Source organism: Aulonocara stuartgranti (assembly GCF_965226115.1).
Source record: "Aulonocara stuartgranti genome assembly, chromosome: 19".
In the NCBI taxonomy this organism is placed as follows: domain Eukaryota; kingdom Metazoa; phylum Chordata; class Actinopteri; order Cichliformes; family Cichlidae; genus Aulonocara; species Aulonocara stuartgranti.
The window spans coordinates 25504287-25521150 of NC_138955.1; the positions used below are offsets into that span (position 1 = coordinate 25504287).

Genomic DNA, 16864 nt, shown 5'->3' on the forward strand with positions numbered 1-16864 from the left:
AAGATACAGCAATATATTAGATATTAAACTGCTTTGTTGTGTCAAACAATGGATGTTTACGAGTTTTCTTATGAAATGTTCAAGGCCAAATAATTTAGCACAAATACCTTTAGGCTCTGACTTAGAGAAATTTTCAGTGTGTCTGCTTCTCTGAGAGCTTCTGAGCCTTCTTTTTCTAGTTTCTCAAGCAAGTCCAATGTCAGACAGGCCATTAGAAAATGTCGGTGCGAAAGTGCCTCCTGTAGGCTGGCTTGCAACTTTTCACCTTCCTCTAACATCTGCTAACATCAGAAGGAAAAACATTTAAAAGTGGTTGTAGCATATGTCTGATATTAAGAAAACATACAGTACTCAGGCAAAATATTAATGTCCATTATTAATATTTAGGAACAGTAATAAAATCAGCGTGTTACTCAAATAAGAAGAAAAGAGACCTGCACAGAGGAAAGGGACACAGATGGTTTGCTGTAGTTCCATTTTTGCAGAGCATGAAGACAGTCCCTGAGACATGTTGCTGTGTTTGTGCAGCAGGTAACCTGATGCTCACTCAGCCTATTTTTTAGACTGTGGATATAATGAACAACAATTTATTGTAATCTCAGCACTTAACATGTTACCTGACTATAATATATGAGAAAGAAAACATATTTTTACAGGATGAAAAAAAAGATAAAGAAGTATTTGTTTTTCTAGTGCTATAATTATACATCTGTGTGCATCTATATACATGTGAATTTTGTTTTTAAAAAATGTCTTTCAAAACCAGCTGAAACATTTATATAAGGTTAATATCTAGGTTATAAATACAGGGGAACTCTGTGTGTCCATGCAGTTGAGCAAGAGCAGAATGACCCACTAAGGCATGTGGCTGGCAGGCAAGAATAATTGAAGAGTAAATTGAAAGGGGCAGATGATGCTAGCTTAGAATTCATTACAAAATATCTATTTAAACAGGGTTACAACTTAAGAAACCCTAGTTGGGAGTTTGGCAGTGTTTTGCTGGATGGTATCTTTTTTTCCCTACTTTTTATACCATGAGGTAAATTTCAAAAAATATATATATAAGAAATAAAATGTCATAACAATTTGGATTCAGAATGTTTCATGGTCTAACAAGCAGAGTCATAAAAGTCATCATTTTCACAGCAGGATACCTGGCATGCTGTTCCCATAACGAGTCAACCCCACTGATGATTTCTGCTGGCAGCTCATTGGTCGAAGATGCCAAGTTTACTTCCTGTTGCAGGTCATGAATTTTCACACCCGAATCCTCCAGGGACTTCTCACAATTCTAACATAAAGAGACAGCAACATCACAAAAGAGCATAGAGTTGATATTTCTGAATGGGAAATGCAATAAAGCCTATTCAAAAGGTGTCTTCCCAAGATAGAATGCAGAAATGCAAATTATTATTTTTTTCAGCCATTACTTTTCAAAACTTTCTTGCTACTATAACTTAAAAAATAGCTGAAAATTCCATCTGTGGTAATTACCTGTAGGCTGTGCCAGTGCTGTTCAAGTTGAGCGATATTGTTTTGTGGTTCACTATAACTGAGTGCCTGGTCGAGAGAGCGGAGCTCCCACTGCAGGGCTGCAATTCCCTCCTTCAGCCCCTGGGTCCTTTTGGCCAACTGACTGTCCTGTTCATTTAGTTGCATCTCACAGACCCTCAGACGCTCCCTCACCTCCTGCTCTGAGACAGAACAGAGGTCATGGAGATGGCTAACCTCTAGGGTCAGGGCATCCTGACCCCCAGGAGTGCAGAGGTACAGCAAACTGTCTCTGGCAGAGTCCAGCTCCTTCATCTCTCTCTGCTCTCTGTCCACCGTCTGGAGCAAAGCCTGGCACCAGAAGGACAAGAGCCGGGATGTGAGAAAGTCCAGTAAAGTATTTTAAGACTTTAAGTTTAAAAGTTGTAAAAACTTCTGTAATAGTCAAACGATCAAACATTTCTACATACTTCAATAACAGAGAAAGAATGAATATGGAATTTTTAAAAGACAAAAACCCAGTAAATTCTGCAGTCTTCATTTATTAGATTGTCTAATGGTGCAGTTTATTTGAGTACATTATCTTTATTGTAATAGAACATATTTAGTATTTTATATGTAAGTTACTAACCACAGATGCTTAAACACCCGTTTGAAAGCATGCCATTTTCTCACCTTAAGGGTGTTCACAGCACTGTGCAGACTCTGTCTGTCTGCAGGAGGAGGTCCCAGGCTTTTAACCTGCTCCCTCAGCCAGTCCTGGGCTGCTTCATGCTGCTCCACTAGCTGTGTGCACTGCCGCTCTGTCACAATGCCCTGCTCCAGGTTGGCTACTGCATCCTGAAGGCGACAGGTTTTTTTTTTGTGTTTGTGATTAATATTTTTTTGAATTTTTCAGAACAACACAGTCCACTGTACATGCAAATCACATCACATCAGGCAGAGATTGCATCAGCACAACAGTAGAGGAGTGGGGAGAACAGAACAAACAAACAAAGAGAAAAGAAAAAAAGCGGGTGGGCGGGTGTCATGGGGGACAAAAATAACCAGCCAGCATTTATCTATGTGGGACTTAAGGTGTATCTCACTCAGTGTTGTCATATAGATCCTCAGGATCCCAACGTCCATCCCACTCTAAGTTTTAGTTTGATCTTTTTTTTTATTTTGAAAAGGTAGGGATCCCCCTTCAGGTGGAAACTCTCCACTTTATTTAGTATCCTAGTTGATTATATCATAGAGTAACAGGTAAGTTGGAGCAGGCTCTCCACTGGGAAATAATGAGCTTATGCCTTGACGTTAATGCAGTCTGCATCCATTCGACAACATTAGTTGGAAGAAGTTTGAGGAGTGATGGAGCCCTTAGAATGAATAATCTTGGTGAAAAGGGAATATCCCGTCATATAACTAATTTGAAAAATTCATGAATCTCAGTTCAAAAATTTGGGGACTTAGGACAGATCCAAATATCATACAGGTCAATGTGTCCACCCCAGTCTGACATCACCAGCATTCGGGGGTCTGTATGATGTTCACCCTGCAAAAATCTATGTGTCATGGTCCTGCGACCATGACTCAGTGACTTTATGTTTATGTACTTATTGTTATTACTTTCATTATTATTCATGGCTGTTTTGGGATGGTTTGTGTTTGGGATTTTAGACACTGGGTTCTGGGTTTGTGCTCCCTCTGTTGGTCCCTGGTGTTAGTGTTCCCCTGTCTCGTCAGGTTAATCAGGTCCAGCTGTTTCCCCCATCTGTGTGTGATTTCCCAGTGTCTCTTTGTGTATTTATACCGTGTGATTTCCTCTGCTCCTCGTCGCGTCGTCTGTGTTCCTACCTGTGTTCATCCTCTGTGTTACCCTGCGTACTCTGCATCTACCCTGTGAAATCCTCTGCGTGCTCTCCCTGCTGTTCTCCCTTCGTGTTCAGGTTTGCCACTCCTTTGTGTAGTTTCACCCAGTTTAGTTCATCCGTAGTTCTGTTTTGCCATCTCCTCTTTATGTTTGTTATTATCAATAAATCACCCTCACACCTGAATGAGTGCTGCGCTTTGAGTCCTCCTTCCACTCTCCACACGGCCGCTGCCCCGGACCGTGACAGTACGACGCGACCACAAGATGGACCCAGCAGCGCTTAACCCGTCCAAGGAGCTACGGGAGAATCTAATCGATGCCACACAGGAGCAGATCGACCTGTGGCTGGAAAGCCCGGGTGGCACGTCCCAGCGCGCTATAGAGAGGCGGCTACAGCGTCTGGTGACCGGTCTCCCATGGCTTCTGGGCTCGCTTTGTTCGTGGGAGCGGGAGTTCCTCCTTTTGGACCTCGGACTTCACCCCCCGTCTGCTTTTACTTTCAAGCAGCCCGAGGCGGTGAGCGAGCGACATGTTCTGGCTTCCCCAGTTTCCGGGACTTTGTTTTCTGGGGCTATTCAGAGCGGGATGGGAGACTGTATGGATCGCTTACCCACCTTCGTGGTGACTGATCCTTCCCAAGTGGGCGTGTACAGACCCTCTGCAAGACTAACAGACTGTGTCTCTGCCACCCCTTCTGAGCCAGGACTTTATCGCCATTCTCCGGCTCAGTTCAGTGCTCGGCCACAAGCTCCCCAGTCAGTAGCTCAGCCGTTAGCCTCCCTGGGGGCGCAATTGCCTGTTCTGCCGCCGCTCCAGTTAGCCACTCAGCCACCACCATCACCGCTAGCATCGCTACAACCCACGGTTCCGGTAATAGCTGAATCACAGTTTTCACACTGTTTTTCCACCGCTGTTTCTAGGCAGGGAGATGAACTGTTACATTACGGACCTGTTCCTCAACAGCTGGCAACATTAGTGACTGTTACTCACTCCGGGGCTTCCCCAGAGGCGGGGTTACTACCCTCAGCTTACTCTGGACCCCTGGTGGCCAAGATGCCAGCTGTGAACTGCACCGGGCTGTCACTGCCTGAGCAGGGTCAGTGCTCTGCGCAGCTGCAGCCCTCCTTATGTGTGCCAGAGGCCCACGTGCCTACTGGTTTTGTTTCACATGTGCCAGAGGCCCGCGTGCCTACTGGTTTTGTTTCATGTGTGCCGGAGGCCCGCGTGCCTACTGGTCTTGTTTCGTGTGTGCCGGGGGCTGCGGTGCCCACTGGTTCTGCGGCTGTTTTCGCTGGGGGGCCCGAGGAGCCTGTCCAGCCTCCTGTTTCGCCTGCTGGGGGGCCCGAGGAGCCCGTCCAGCCTCCTGCTTCACTAGCTGGGGGGCCCAAGGAGCCCGTCCAGCCTCCTGCTTCTTCGGCTGGGGGGCCCGAGGAGCTCGTCCAGCCTCATGCCACACCTGCTGCCACGTCGGCTGGGGGGCCCGAGGATCCCGTCCGGCCACCTGTGGCTGCTTCTCCACCTGCGGCTGCTTCTCCACCTGTGGCTGCAGCGCCGCCTCCTGCAGTACCATCACCTGCAGCGCTACCACCTGCTACTGCCACGCCTGGTCCGGCTTCATCCTTGGCTTCAGCCTTGCCTGATTCTGGTCCAGCTTCATCCTCACCTGGCCCAGCTTCAGCTGCAGCTTCATCTTCGTCTGGTCCGGCTTCATCTTCGTCTGGTCCGGCTTCATCTTCGTCTTCGTCTGGTCCGGCTTCATCTTCGTCTTCGTCTGGTCCAGCCTCCATGTCTGCATCCTCGCCTGGTCCAGCCTTCGTGTCTGCATCCTCGTCTGGTCCAGCCTTCGTGTCTGCATCCTCGTCTGGTCCAGCCTTTGTGTCTGCATCATCATCTCCGCCTGCTGCGGTCCCGGCTTCCGTGCCCTCAGCCTCGCCTGGCCCAGCCTCGTTTGGGTCTGGAGCTAAACGGCCGTTTTCTGGACCGCTGGCTAGGCTACTGGCCGAGCGCCGTCGCCTGACTGGCCGCCGTTGCCTTCCGCACGGCCGGCCCCCGGACCGCCATCGCCTGAGTGGCCGCCGTTGCCTTCCGCACGGCCGGCCCCCGGACCGCCATCGCCTGTGTGGCCGCCGCTGCCTTCCGCACGGCCGGCCTCCTGAACTCTTTACGCGCCGCCGTTGCCTTCCGCACGGCCGGCCTCCTGAACTCTTTACGCGCCGCCGTTGCCTTCCGCACGGCCGGCCTCCTGAACTCTTTACGCGCCGCCGCTGCCTTCTTCGTGGACGGCCTCCTGAACTGTGCTTTGGACTCTGCTCCCCTGTGGGTTTTGTGTTCATCTTTGTTTTGGGACTCTGGGGCCTCCGTCCGTGGTCGTGGTCCGGTCCGGTCCCTCCGTCCTGGGCCCCCTGCCGCCCGCCCGGATCTGGTGGTGTGTTTCTGTGGCTGTCGGGGGCCAGCCCTTGAGGGGGGGTACTGTCATGGTCCTGCGACCATGACTCAGTGACTTTATGTTTATGTACTTATTGTTATTACTTTCATTATTATTCATGGCTGTTTTGGGATGGTTTGTGTTTGGGATTTTAGACACTGGGTTCTGGGTTTGTGCTCCCTCTGTTGGTCCCTGGTGTTAGTGTTCCCCTGTCTCGTCAGGTTAATCAGGTCCAGCTGTTTCCCCCATCTGTGTGTGATTTCCCAGTGTCTCTTTGTGTATTTATACCGTGTGATTTCCTCTGCTCCTCGTCGCGTCGTCTGTGTTCCTACCTGTGTTCATCCTCTGTGTTACCCTGCGTACTCTGCATCTACCCTGTGAAATCCTCTGCGTGCTCTCCCTGCTGTTCTCCCTTCGTGTTCAGGTTTGCCACTCCTTTGTGTAGTTTCACCCAGTTTAGTTCATCCGTAGTTCTGTTTTGCCATCTCCTCTTTATGTTTGTTATTATCAATAAATCACCCTCACACCTGAATGAGTGCTGCGCTTTGAGTCCTCCTTCCACTCTCCACACGGCCGCTGCCCCGGACCGTGACACTATGTGCTTACCAGTAAATCTGATTCACCAGACTTACACTTATATCAGTAGATTGTGTCGATGCAAGTCATAAATATTTGGACAGCGAAGAGTAAAACAATAATGTAAGTAAGTAAAAAAACATTTACTTTTAAATAATTCACTTTTTTTTCTCAGAATGATGTGAAGACAGATTGCTGAACTCACAGTGAGCTCTTTCAGCAGAGCAGGGATAGACTCCTCCTTAGCTGTCCAGGTGGGGTCTGACCAGCTTTGGTCCTGTGTGACTTCAACCAGCTCTGCAGCCTTGAGAAAAACAGTGAAATACATTGAAGACACTTAAAGTTTGACTGGTGAATTTGATCAAATTTCCTCTTTGATTAATGTGTTGAGATTTTATATAGCCCTCTCCTAGTCGTACTGAATACTCAAAGTGAGTTATAGGCTTGTGTTTTTAATCATATTACTCAAGCTATAACAATCCCAGAAGTTATTAACTGACACAACTTTAGCTAAAATTTCATGTAAGGTAATTACCTGCGTGCGGACGTTTGTGAGGACGGGGGCTAAGGCTGTAATCTGATCAACCAGGGCTCGGGCCTGTTCCACAGCTTGCCTCCGCTCTCCCAGGCCTGGCCAGGGGAAGACACGTGGAAGATTGGATGTTTGCTTCTGAAGCTCAGCCAGACGGGCCGCAGCCTGGTCTCGCTGGTACTGACAGGATACCAAGCGTTCCACAACACTCTGCAACTTGCTAATGGGTGATAGATATTAGAAAGTCAAACTTAGAAATGAAATGTAATGCAACAACTGAAGAAATAATTGCCTTTGCACTTGCCTAGAAATACCATGGGCATAAATTCCAAACTGAGCACTGCAGATGGCCGCCCCTCCCTGAGCCTGGTTCTGCCAGATGTTTATTCCTGTTAAATGGGAGTTTTTCGTTCCCACTGTCGCCAGGTTCTTATTCACAGGCAGTCACGTGACTGTTGGGGTTTTCTGTCTGTTGTTGTAGTGTGTTTACGGTGCAATATAAAGTTCCTTGAGATTTTGGCACTATATAAATTGAATTGAATTGAATTTGGCTTTTTTGAGGATTTTGCAAGAAAATCTGAACAGAACCTTCTGAAAAACTGATTAATTACAAAGTTTGACCTAATCTATGGCCTGATAAACCTGAATTTATTACAAAGTATGTCAGCTTTATGTAGAGGTTTATTTCAGTCACATTGTAACCTTGCTCTGTAACCTTGCAGCCACAAAGGGTTGAACCTGAGCACTATGAAAAGATAGAAACCCTAGCCTCTACGTAGGAAACAGAAGAAATCTCCCTCCCCTGTAGCTCAACACAGCTTTTTCTACCTTTGTGTCTCCTCAGCAGCCTGCAGCACTGCCCTCCACTGCTCCTCTGTATCTCTGACTGTCTGCTGAACCTCCAGCTTCTTGTCCTTTTCCAGGTCTTTGTGGTCACAGAGACTCTGCGCTCGCCTCATCAGCTCCAACAGTTGTGTCTCACCACTTGACTTTGACCTCAAGGTGACCTAAAGACATTTTTTTCAGTTAGTCATATATGTATATTATGTATAAAAACTCAATACCTTTCTCAATAATTTCAGCTTTGTATTGTGATTTTATAATATTGTAGCATAGAACACTTTCTATAGTTCGCTATTTTCCATGTTTCACCTGTGCTGCACTCAGTCTGTCCTGTAGCTGAGCCTTGCTGCCCTGAGTGCTCATCCCCATGGGATCAGCTTGTTTCTGCAGGCCTGTAATCCAAGCTTTAGTGCTTCCCGCATGAGCACAGAAAGCCCCTAGCTCCTTGGAGAGTGAGTACTGGACCTCAGCTTTTTGTAGAGTGTTCTCAGCGGTTTCCAGGACTGTCCTCCACTGCTCCTCTGAGTCTTTCACTGCTTGCAGAGCCTTTTGCCTCACAGTCTTAGGCAAGTCCTCTTGGTCAGACAGACTCTGGCTTAGTCTTTTTAGTTCTTCCAGCTTAGAGTCTCCCTCAGGCTTACAGCTCAGGATGGTCTGGAAATAAAAACAAGTCTTAGCTCAATTTCTCTTTTATTGACATGCAAAGTAGCCATATAAACAAGCAGTGAAGATAAAGCATGGCAGTGACTGAGAATGCAAAAAAACAAAACAAAACTCTTTTAGAAATAAGTTCTTGTTGGTTATAAATATTACCATCAATAAGACCAACAAGAACATTTTAAAGTGTTCAAATGAAGGATTTAGACTTAAGGGAATTTTACAAATCAAATACTTTAATCTAATCTTTAACCAAACAATATACATACATTTTATGTCAGCATCCTGTGTATCATATATGTCTTCACCAAACTTTTTATTGTCCAAACTCACCTGTGCAGTGCTTATGATCTGTTCTGGGTCTTTCTGACTGCTCAGAAAGACAAGGCTCTGCTGCTTCTCTTCCAACCACATTCTGGTCTTTTCTCTCGTGGCTTCAAAGTCTTGCAGCTGGCTGTCCAGAGCGCGTTGCCTTTCAGCCAGAACCATTACTTCTTTAGCATCTCTCTGGAGTCTGATCCACTGTTCCTCAGTGTCTCTTACTTTTTGTTGAATCTCTTGTTTTTTATGTTCATCATACTCGTGATCAAGGAAACTCTGGGCTTTTATCTTGAGATTTTCAAGCTTGAAGTTCATAATGGTCTAGGAACAAAAATCATCTTTAAAACTGGCTTCACATGACTGATAATGAAGCAACACTATACCATGCTTTTAGTTAGATACAAACCTACAATTATCCAACTATGCTTATTATATTATATTTATTGCAATAATGCTACAGGAACAAACTGTGCATCCAGCAGACACAGAGTGACTCTAAGCTCACCTGTGCTACATGCAGTCTGTTCTCGACTTTGGTTCCACTGCCAAAAGAGTTCAGCTGTTGTTGGAGGTCTTTTAGCCAGCCATCAGTTTCCCGCTGACAGGTATTAAATTCTTGCAACTGTCAAAAAGGAAAATATGTGAAATACACTTGATTCATCAGAAATAGAGGGGACTTTGTTTTACTCCCACCTGTTTATGAATGAGTACACTGTGCAACAATGCCACACCACAAGATGGCTAAACATTTCTATTATAAATGTTGAATAATGAATAATGCTGAATAATCCTAGAGTACCTTTGCTTGACTCACAGTTCAAAATAGACCTTTATTTATCTTACTCTGGACCCAAGTCAATTCAGAGTCGGACAGAAGATGTTTTAATGCTGAGTTAGCAGCCATCTGACAATAAGTTCTCTCACCTCCAACCTTCTCCTCTCAGTCTCCTGGGCAATCTCAGCTTCTGCTGCGGCTTCAAGCTGTTTAGCATCCTGCAGAGCTGCCCTCCACAGCTCCTCCACATCTCTGACTCTCTGCTTGACCTGCTCTTTCCTGCCCTCATCAGCATCTTTGTGGTCACACAGACTCTGTCCTTGTCTCCTCAGGTTGTTCACCTTAGAGTCACCTTCAGGCCTCAAGGTCAAGAGGGCCTTAAGAAAAAAACAGAAAGAAAGAAAAAAGTATTAATGACAAAAGGTCACTATATCATCTAAATCAAATATACTGATCAGGTATAACATCATGAGCACTGAGAGGTGAAGTGAATAGGACTGATTATCTCGTTATTGTGGGATATATTATCAAGCAAGTGAACATTTTGTAATAAAAGTTGATGTGTTAGAAGCAGGAAAAATGGGCACATGTAAGGATTTGAGTGAGTTTCACAGGGACCAAAATGTGAAGGCTAGACAACTGGGTCAGAGCATCTCCAACATGGGCTGTTTTGGGTCTGCAATAGTTAGTATGTGTCATAGTGGTCAAATGAAGGAACAGTGGTGAACCATCGATGGAGTCATGGGCAGCCAAGTCTTACTGACCCCCTGTGAGCGACGGCTGACCCGTGTGCCCAGGTCCAACAGACAAGCTGTTGTAGCTCAAACTGCTGTAAAAGTTCATGATGATTCTGATAGGAAGGTGTCAGAATACACAATGCATTACAGTTTGTTGTGTATGGGGCTGCAGACCTTTAGACCAGTCATGGTGCCCATACTGACACCTGTCCACTGCCCAAGGCTACGTCCACACTAATGCGTTTTCGTTTGAAAACACATCGTTTTCTCTCCGTTTTGGCCTCTCGTCCACACTGAGATGGTGTTTTCCCCAAAGGAAAACTCAGCACTTTGAAAACGCTTTCAAAAACAAATACATGAAGACGGTGCGTTAGCGTCACAGTGTGGACAGCGAAAACGGAGACTTTCGATGACGCATTTTAGTGATGTGATGCAGTCATGTGACCGAAGATAGCAGAGGGCATTATACAGCAGTTGTTTTGTTTTCGCTCAATTTTGACAGCCCTATTAAAGATTAATATCACTTTGTACCTGCTTCAGATAACTTTTCTTCAAATTCTTTAATTCTCACTCGCTTTTGCAACTTTGTACTTTTGTGTTACTCGCACCAACAACTCCACCTCATTGTTAGTCCATTTAAAAAACTCGGTGCTTTTCCTCGACATTTTGCCGCACGTTTCAAAGAGCTGGAAAGTAAATAAACGGCAGACAGAAATGAGGCAGGACGAATCTTCTTGCGCTTCACGCATGCGCAGTACTGGAATGTAAGCGTTTTCGGACGTTTCTATGTGGATGCACAACTCTGTGAAAACGACTGAAAATGCTAGTGTGGATGCAGAGCGTTTTCAGACGAAAACGCAGTTTTCAAATCTATCCGGGCTAGTGTGGACGTAGCCCAAAGCACCAACAAAAGGCACGTGAGCATGTGAACTGGATCATGGAACAATGGAAAAAGGTGTCCTGGTCTTGATGACTCACATTCTCTATAACATCACATGGATGTCTAAGTGCGTGTGCATTGCTTACCTGGGGGAACCAGGATGCACTGTGGGAATAAGGTAAGATTGCCAAAACAGTGTGATTGGGAAATCTTCTGCTGGAAAACCTTGGTTTCTGCCATCCATGTGGATGTTACTTTACCATGTACCACCTAGCTGAATACTGTGGCAGACCATTTACAATCTGTCATCAAAACAGTATCCCCTGATGGCTGCGGCCTCTTTCAGCAGGATAATGCATCTTGCCACAAAGCAAAAATGGTTAGGAATGGTTTGAGGAGCACAACATGTTGGAGGTGACTTGGCCTCCAAACTCCCCAGATCACAACATCTTACAGGACTTGAAGGATCTGTTGCTAATATCTTGGTGCCATATTGGTGCTTGGGCGATCGTGGCTCAAAGAATTGGAAGTTCGTCTTGTAACCGACTCAGTCGGGGCTCGAACCGACTGTCCGAGCCGGGGCTCGAACCGGCTCGGACAGTCTCGGTCGTTCAATTCAATTCAATTCAATTTTATTTATATAGCGCCAAATCACAACAAAAGTCGCCTCAAGGCGCTTCATAGATACAGAGAAAAACCCAACAATCATATGACTGGGTGTCATCTGCATAGCAGTGAAAATGTATGCTATGTCTTCTAATGATACTGCCTAAGGGAAGCATGTATAATGTAAACAGAATTGGTCCTAGCACTGAACCCTGTGGAACTCCATAATTAACCTCAGTGTGTGAAGAGGACTCTCCATTTACATGCACGAATTGGAGTCTATTAGATAGATATGATACAAACCACTGCAGCGCAGTACTTGTAATACCTACAGCATGTTCTAATCGCTCTAATAGGATATTATGATCAACAGTATCGAACGCTGCACTGAGGTCTAGCAGGACAAGCACAGAGATGAGTCCACTGTCAGAGGCCATAAGAAGATCATTTGTAACCTTCACTAAAGCTGTTTCTGTGCTGTGCTGAGCTCTGAAACCTGACTGAAACTCTTCAAATAAACCATTCCTCTGCAGATGATCTGTTAGCTGTTTGACAACTACTCTTTCAAGGATTTTTGATATGAAAGGAAGGTTGGAGATTGGCCTATAATTAGCTAAGACTGCTGGGTCTAGAGATGGCTTTTTGAGTAAAGGTTTAACTACAGCCAGCTTGAAGGCCTGTGGTACATAGCCGATTATTAGAGATAGGTTGATCATATTTAAGATCGAAGAATTAATTAATGGCAGGACTTCTTTGAGCAGTTTTGTAGGAATGGGGTCTAAAAGACACGTTGATGGTTTGGAGGAAGTAATTATTGAAGTTAACTCAGAAAGATCAATTGGAGAAAAAGAGTCTAACTTAATATCAATGGTACTAAGAGTAGCTGTAGATAATATTACATCTGTGGGATGATTATTGGTAATTTTTTCTCTAATGATAAAAATTTTATTTGTGAAGAAGTTCATGAAGTCATTACTAGTTAACGTTAAAGGGATGGTTGGCTCAAAAGAGCTCTGACTTTTTGTCAGCCTGGCTACAGTGCTGAAGAGAAACCTGGGGTTGTTCTTATTTTCTTCAATCAGTGATGAATAGTAAGATGTTCTGGCTTTGCGGAGGGCTTTCTTATAAAGCAGCAAACTATTTCTCCAGGCTAAATGATGATCCTCTAGATTTGTGACACGCCATTTCCTCTCCAGATTACGAGTCATCTGCTTTAGGGTACGTGTTTCAGAATTATACCACGGAGTCAGGTACTTCTGATTTGAGGCCTTAGTTTTCACAGGAGCTACAGTATCCAGAGTCGTACGTAGTGAGGAGGTGAAATTATTAACAAGATAATCGACCTCTGTTGGGGTAGCGTTCAGATAGCTGCTTTGCTCTGTGTTGGTACAGGGCATTGGAGATGATAACAGTGGGTGGATTATATTCTTAAACTTAGTTACAGTGCTTTCAGAAAGACATCTACTTTGATAAAGTCTACTCTTCACCGCTGTGTAATCAATTATTGTAAAAGTAAATGTTATCAGGAAATGATCAGACAGGAGAGGGTTTTCAGGAAACACTGTTAAATGTTCAGGTTCGATGCCATATGTTAAAACAAGATCTAGAGTGTGATTAAAGTGGTGGGTGGGTTCTTTTACATTTTGAGAGAAACCAATTGAGTCTAATAACAGATTAAATGCCATGTTGAGGCTGTCATTTTTAGCATCTACATGGATGTTAAAATCACCCACAATAATTATTTTATCTGAGCTCAGAACTAAATCAGATAAAAACTCTGAGAAATCAGACAGAAACTCTGTGTAAGGCCCAGGTGGACGATAGATGATAACAAGTAAGACTGGTTTCTGAGTTTCACAGCTGGGGTGGACAATGTTAAGCATCAGGCTTTCAAATGAATTAAAAGTCTGTCTTGGTCTTTCATTAATTAATAGGCTGGTGTGAAAAATTGCTGCCACACCGCCCCCTCGGCCTGTGCTTCGAGATTTCTGGTAGTTAGAATGGCTCGGGGGTGTTGATTCATTTAAACTAACATAATCATCCTGCTGCAACCAGGTTTCTGTAAGGCAGAGTAAATCAATTTGTTGATCAATTATTAAGTCATGTACTAACAGAGACTTGGAGGAGAGAGACCTAATATTTAATAATCCACATTTCACTGTTTTACTCTTTGGTTCAGATGTGGATACTGTATTGTTCTTTCTTTGTGATTGTTTATGTTTAAGTTGTTTGTTGCTGGTTTTTAGTTTGTTTTTTGTCTTTTTGGAAGCTGACACAGTCTCTATGGAGATGGGTTTTTGGGGGGGTAGCAGGAGGAGAGAAGCTGCAGAGAAGCGTGTAAGACTGCAACTCTGCTTCCTGGTCCCAACTCTGGATAGTCATATTTTGGGGGGTTTAATAAATTTGTCCATATTTCTAGAAATGAGAGCTGCTCCATCCAAAGTGGGATGGATGCCGTCTCTCCTAACAAGACCAGGTTTCCTCCAGAAGGTTTGCCAATTATCTATGAAGCCCACATCGTTTCTGGGACACCACTCAGACAGCCAGCAATTTAAGGAGAACGTCCTTGGGCAAGACACTTCACCTACCGCTTACTGGTGAGGGGCCGATGGCACGATATGGCAGCCTTGCTTCTGTCAGTCTGCCCCCAGGGCCCCGAAAAGCGCTATATAAATGCAATCCATTATTATTTACCACAGCACACCTACAGGAGTCTTTTGAACGCCATGCCTCAATGAGTCAGGGCTGTCTTGGCAACAAAAGGGGGACCAATGATCATAATACTATGCCTGATCAATGATTGATTCACTCTTTTGAAACTCGGTAAAACAACAATTGTCAGAACTGGCTTACTTGACGTTTATGATGTATCCTGTTGGAATCATTTGTTATTGTTCAGAACAGAATGGTGACTTTAGTTTTCACTGTAATTTCAAGACATGATCAATCTAGATGTCTTGTTGAAGTCACTGATAAAAATTGAAAAACAGTGCTACTTCTGTACCCTACTTATGTAGTTATATTGAAACAAACCTGTGCTGTGTGGCATCTCTCTTCAGCTCTTGTGTGACTGCCCACAGCCTGTAGCTTCTGTTGCTTCTCTTTGATCCACATCTCTGTGTTTTTACTCTGGACGTCAAAGTCATCAGAAAGACTCCTGACTTCTGCTTGATTGGCAGCCTGTTGAACTGTTGTCCACTGCTGCTCTGTGACTGTTACTAGCTGCTGAACCTCTAGTTTCCTACTGTCTTCCAAGAGCTTGCTCAGATTCTCACCCCGTCTCTTCAGGTCAAGCAACTGGGACTCTCCCTCAGGTTTGGAAGTCATGACAGCCTGAAGGCAACAACACAATCAAATAAATCAAAGTAAGAATTCCTGTTACAAACTGCAATTAAAAACTGCAGTAGAGATCTACAGTATGAGCATATATCAGTTTTATAAATTTTACAAATTTCATCAGTTTCTATAATATATTTTGAAGTTAGGTCCCAACTTGTAAACTCACCTGTACTATCTCGGACCTTTCTTCAAAGTGCATATGACTACTGAGGGACAGCAGTTTCTGCTTCTGCTCTTTGATCCAGGATTGGATTGTTTCACTTTGGGTTTTGAAAGCATCAAAATCTCTTTTAGTGGCCTCTTCAGTCTCTGCCTGTTTGAGAGCCTCTTCAGCACCCTGCAAGGCTTTCCTCCACTCCTGTTCTGTGTGTTTGACTGCATCATGAAGCTTTAGTTTCCTGCTCTCATCCAAACTGTGGTTGTCACATAGACTCTGGCACAGTTGCTTAAGCTCTTGGAGCTTTGACTCTCCATTAGGCTTGGAGCTCAGAAAAGCCTTAAGAGAAGAGATACCCTGTTAGGTAACCACTTTGTTTTGATCCTTGAAAGACAAGCCCGTAGAAGTGATTCTATAAACTACAACCCACCCTTACCAAACTCATCTACATGTCAATTTACACTCACTTGTGCTGCCTGAAGCTTTTCTTCAACTTGCACATGGCCACAGATAGACTTGAGGTTCTGGTCCTGGTCTCTGATCCAGGACTGGACACTTTCATTGTGGGTTTGGAAAGCTTCAACGTCTTTTTCTAAAATGGCTTGCATCTCTGCCTTTCTGAGAGCCTCCTGAGCAGCCTGCAGGGCTGTTGTCCACTGTTTCTCTGTGTCTCTAACTAGCAGCTGGACACTTTGTTTCCTGGACTCGTCCAGGCCTTCCTTCTCACACAGGCTTCCGCTTTGTCGTCTCAAGCTGCTCACTTTAAAGTCTCCCTCAGGTTTGCAGCTAAGGATGGCCTGGTGACAAAATCATAAAACGTGTCCGACATTTTTAACTCCAGACAGAATATCATTATTTTAATACTTTAAGAGATGAGCTAACAATACACCAAAATATTCCCAGAAGAAAGCTTTATTAGATTAGACACCACTTTCACTAACTTGTGCTTTGGACTTCATCTCCTCCATGTTGGTGTCTCTGTCTGGAGTGGTGAGAGGCTGTGATAGTTCACTGATCCAAGTCCTGGTGCTCTCTGCCTGAGTATTAAACACATTGTATTCTCCATCCAACACACTCTGGGCCTCAGCCTGATTCAGCATCCTGCCCTCCAGGTTTCTGTAGCGCTGTATCAAGTTATCAGCGTCCTTCAGGAGGCTCTCAGATCTGACACCTTGTCTGCGTATTGATGCCAGCAGCTCACTGAGGGTCTCGGCTCTTCCACTGTTGCATGGACAGACAAAGACAAGTAAGACGGCATACAAAAGAAATAGAAGGGATAACGTCCTCACGCAACATATTATGCATCCAAATTTTTCTGTAATAGACAGGTTTAGGTCTATGTCGTGCTTAATTCTATTCTATTCTGACTCTTTCCGTTAACATGAAACAACTATAAAAATTAGAGAGATGTGCATATCTTGGAAGTCAGCAAACTTTACTGCTCGTGCGATGGAATATTTCTGGTTCTGGTTTTATGAATGTTGAGGATCACCTCTCATCCTGAAGGTCTTTCAGAAGTTGTTTGACTTTCTCAGACACCACAGACTGTTTTTCTTTGTTCTGAAGCCACTGACGAAGGCTGTCATGGTGCTTCTGCAGACTATATTTTAAAAAAGAAAAAAAAACCTTAAAACAAACACATTCTGTTTGTGGAAATGCTCAAAAAAATGTTT

At 44.5% G+C, this 16864-nt stretch overlaps 1 protein-coding gene across 1 annotated transcript in view; it reads right to left on the bottom strand.

Annotated features, from left to right (window-relative positions):
- The window catches only part of syne2b (spectrin repeat containing, nuclear envelope 2b), a gene marked incomplete at its 5' end in the record, with an annotated part of 145516 nt that overhangs the window by 91009 nt on the left and 37643 nt on the right, over positions 1-16864 (bottom strand). Inside the window, 17 exons of the mRNA XM_082515097.1 lie at positions 108-278; positions 435-564; positions 1155-1291; positions 1495-1842; positions 2167-2331; positions 6550-6648; positions 6880-7096; positions 7705-7883; positions 8029-8373; positions 8710-9018; positions 9203-9319; positions 9622-9849; positions 14729-15028; positions 15201-15530; positions 15659-15988; positions 16133-16412; positions 16684-16791. Of these exons, the coding sequence (XP_082371223.1) occupies positions 108-278; positions 435-564; positions 1155-1291; positions 1495-1842; positions 2167-2331; positions 6550-6648; positions 6880-7096; positions 7705-7883; positions 8029-8373; positions 8710-9018; positions 9203-9319; positions 9622-9849; positions 14729-15028; positions 15201-15530; positions 15659-15988; positions 16133-16412; positions 16684-16791 (3793 nt within the window). The remainder of the gene's footprint in view (positions 1-107; positions 279-434; positions 565-1154; positions 1292-1494; positions 1843-2166; positions 2332-6549; positions 6649-6879; positions 7097-7704; positions 7884-8028; positions 8374-8709; positions 9019-9202; positions 9320-9621; positions 9850-14728; positions 15029-15200; positions 15531-15658; positions 15989-16132; positions 16413-16683; positions 16792-16864) is intronic.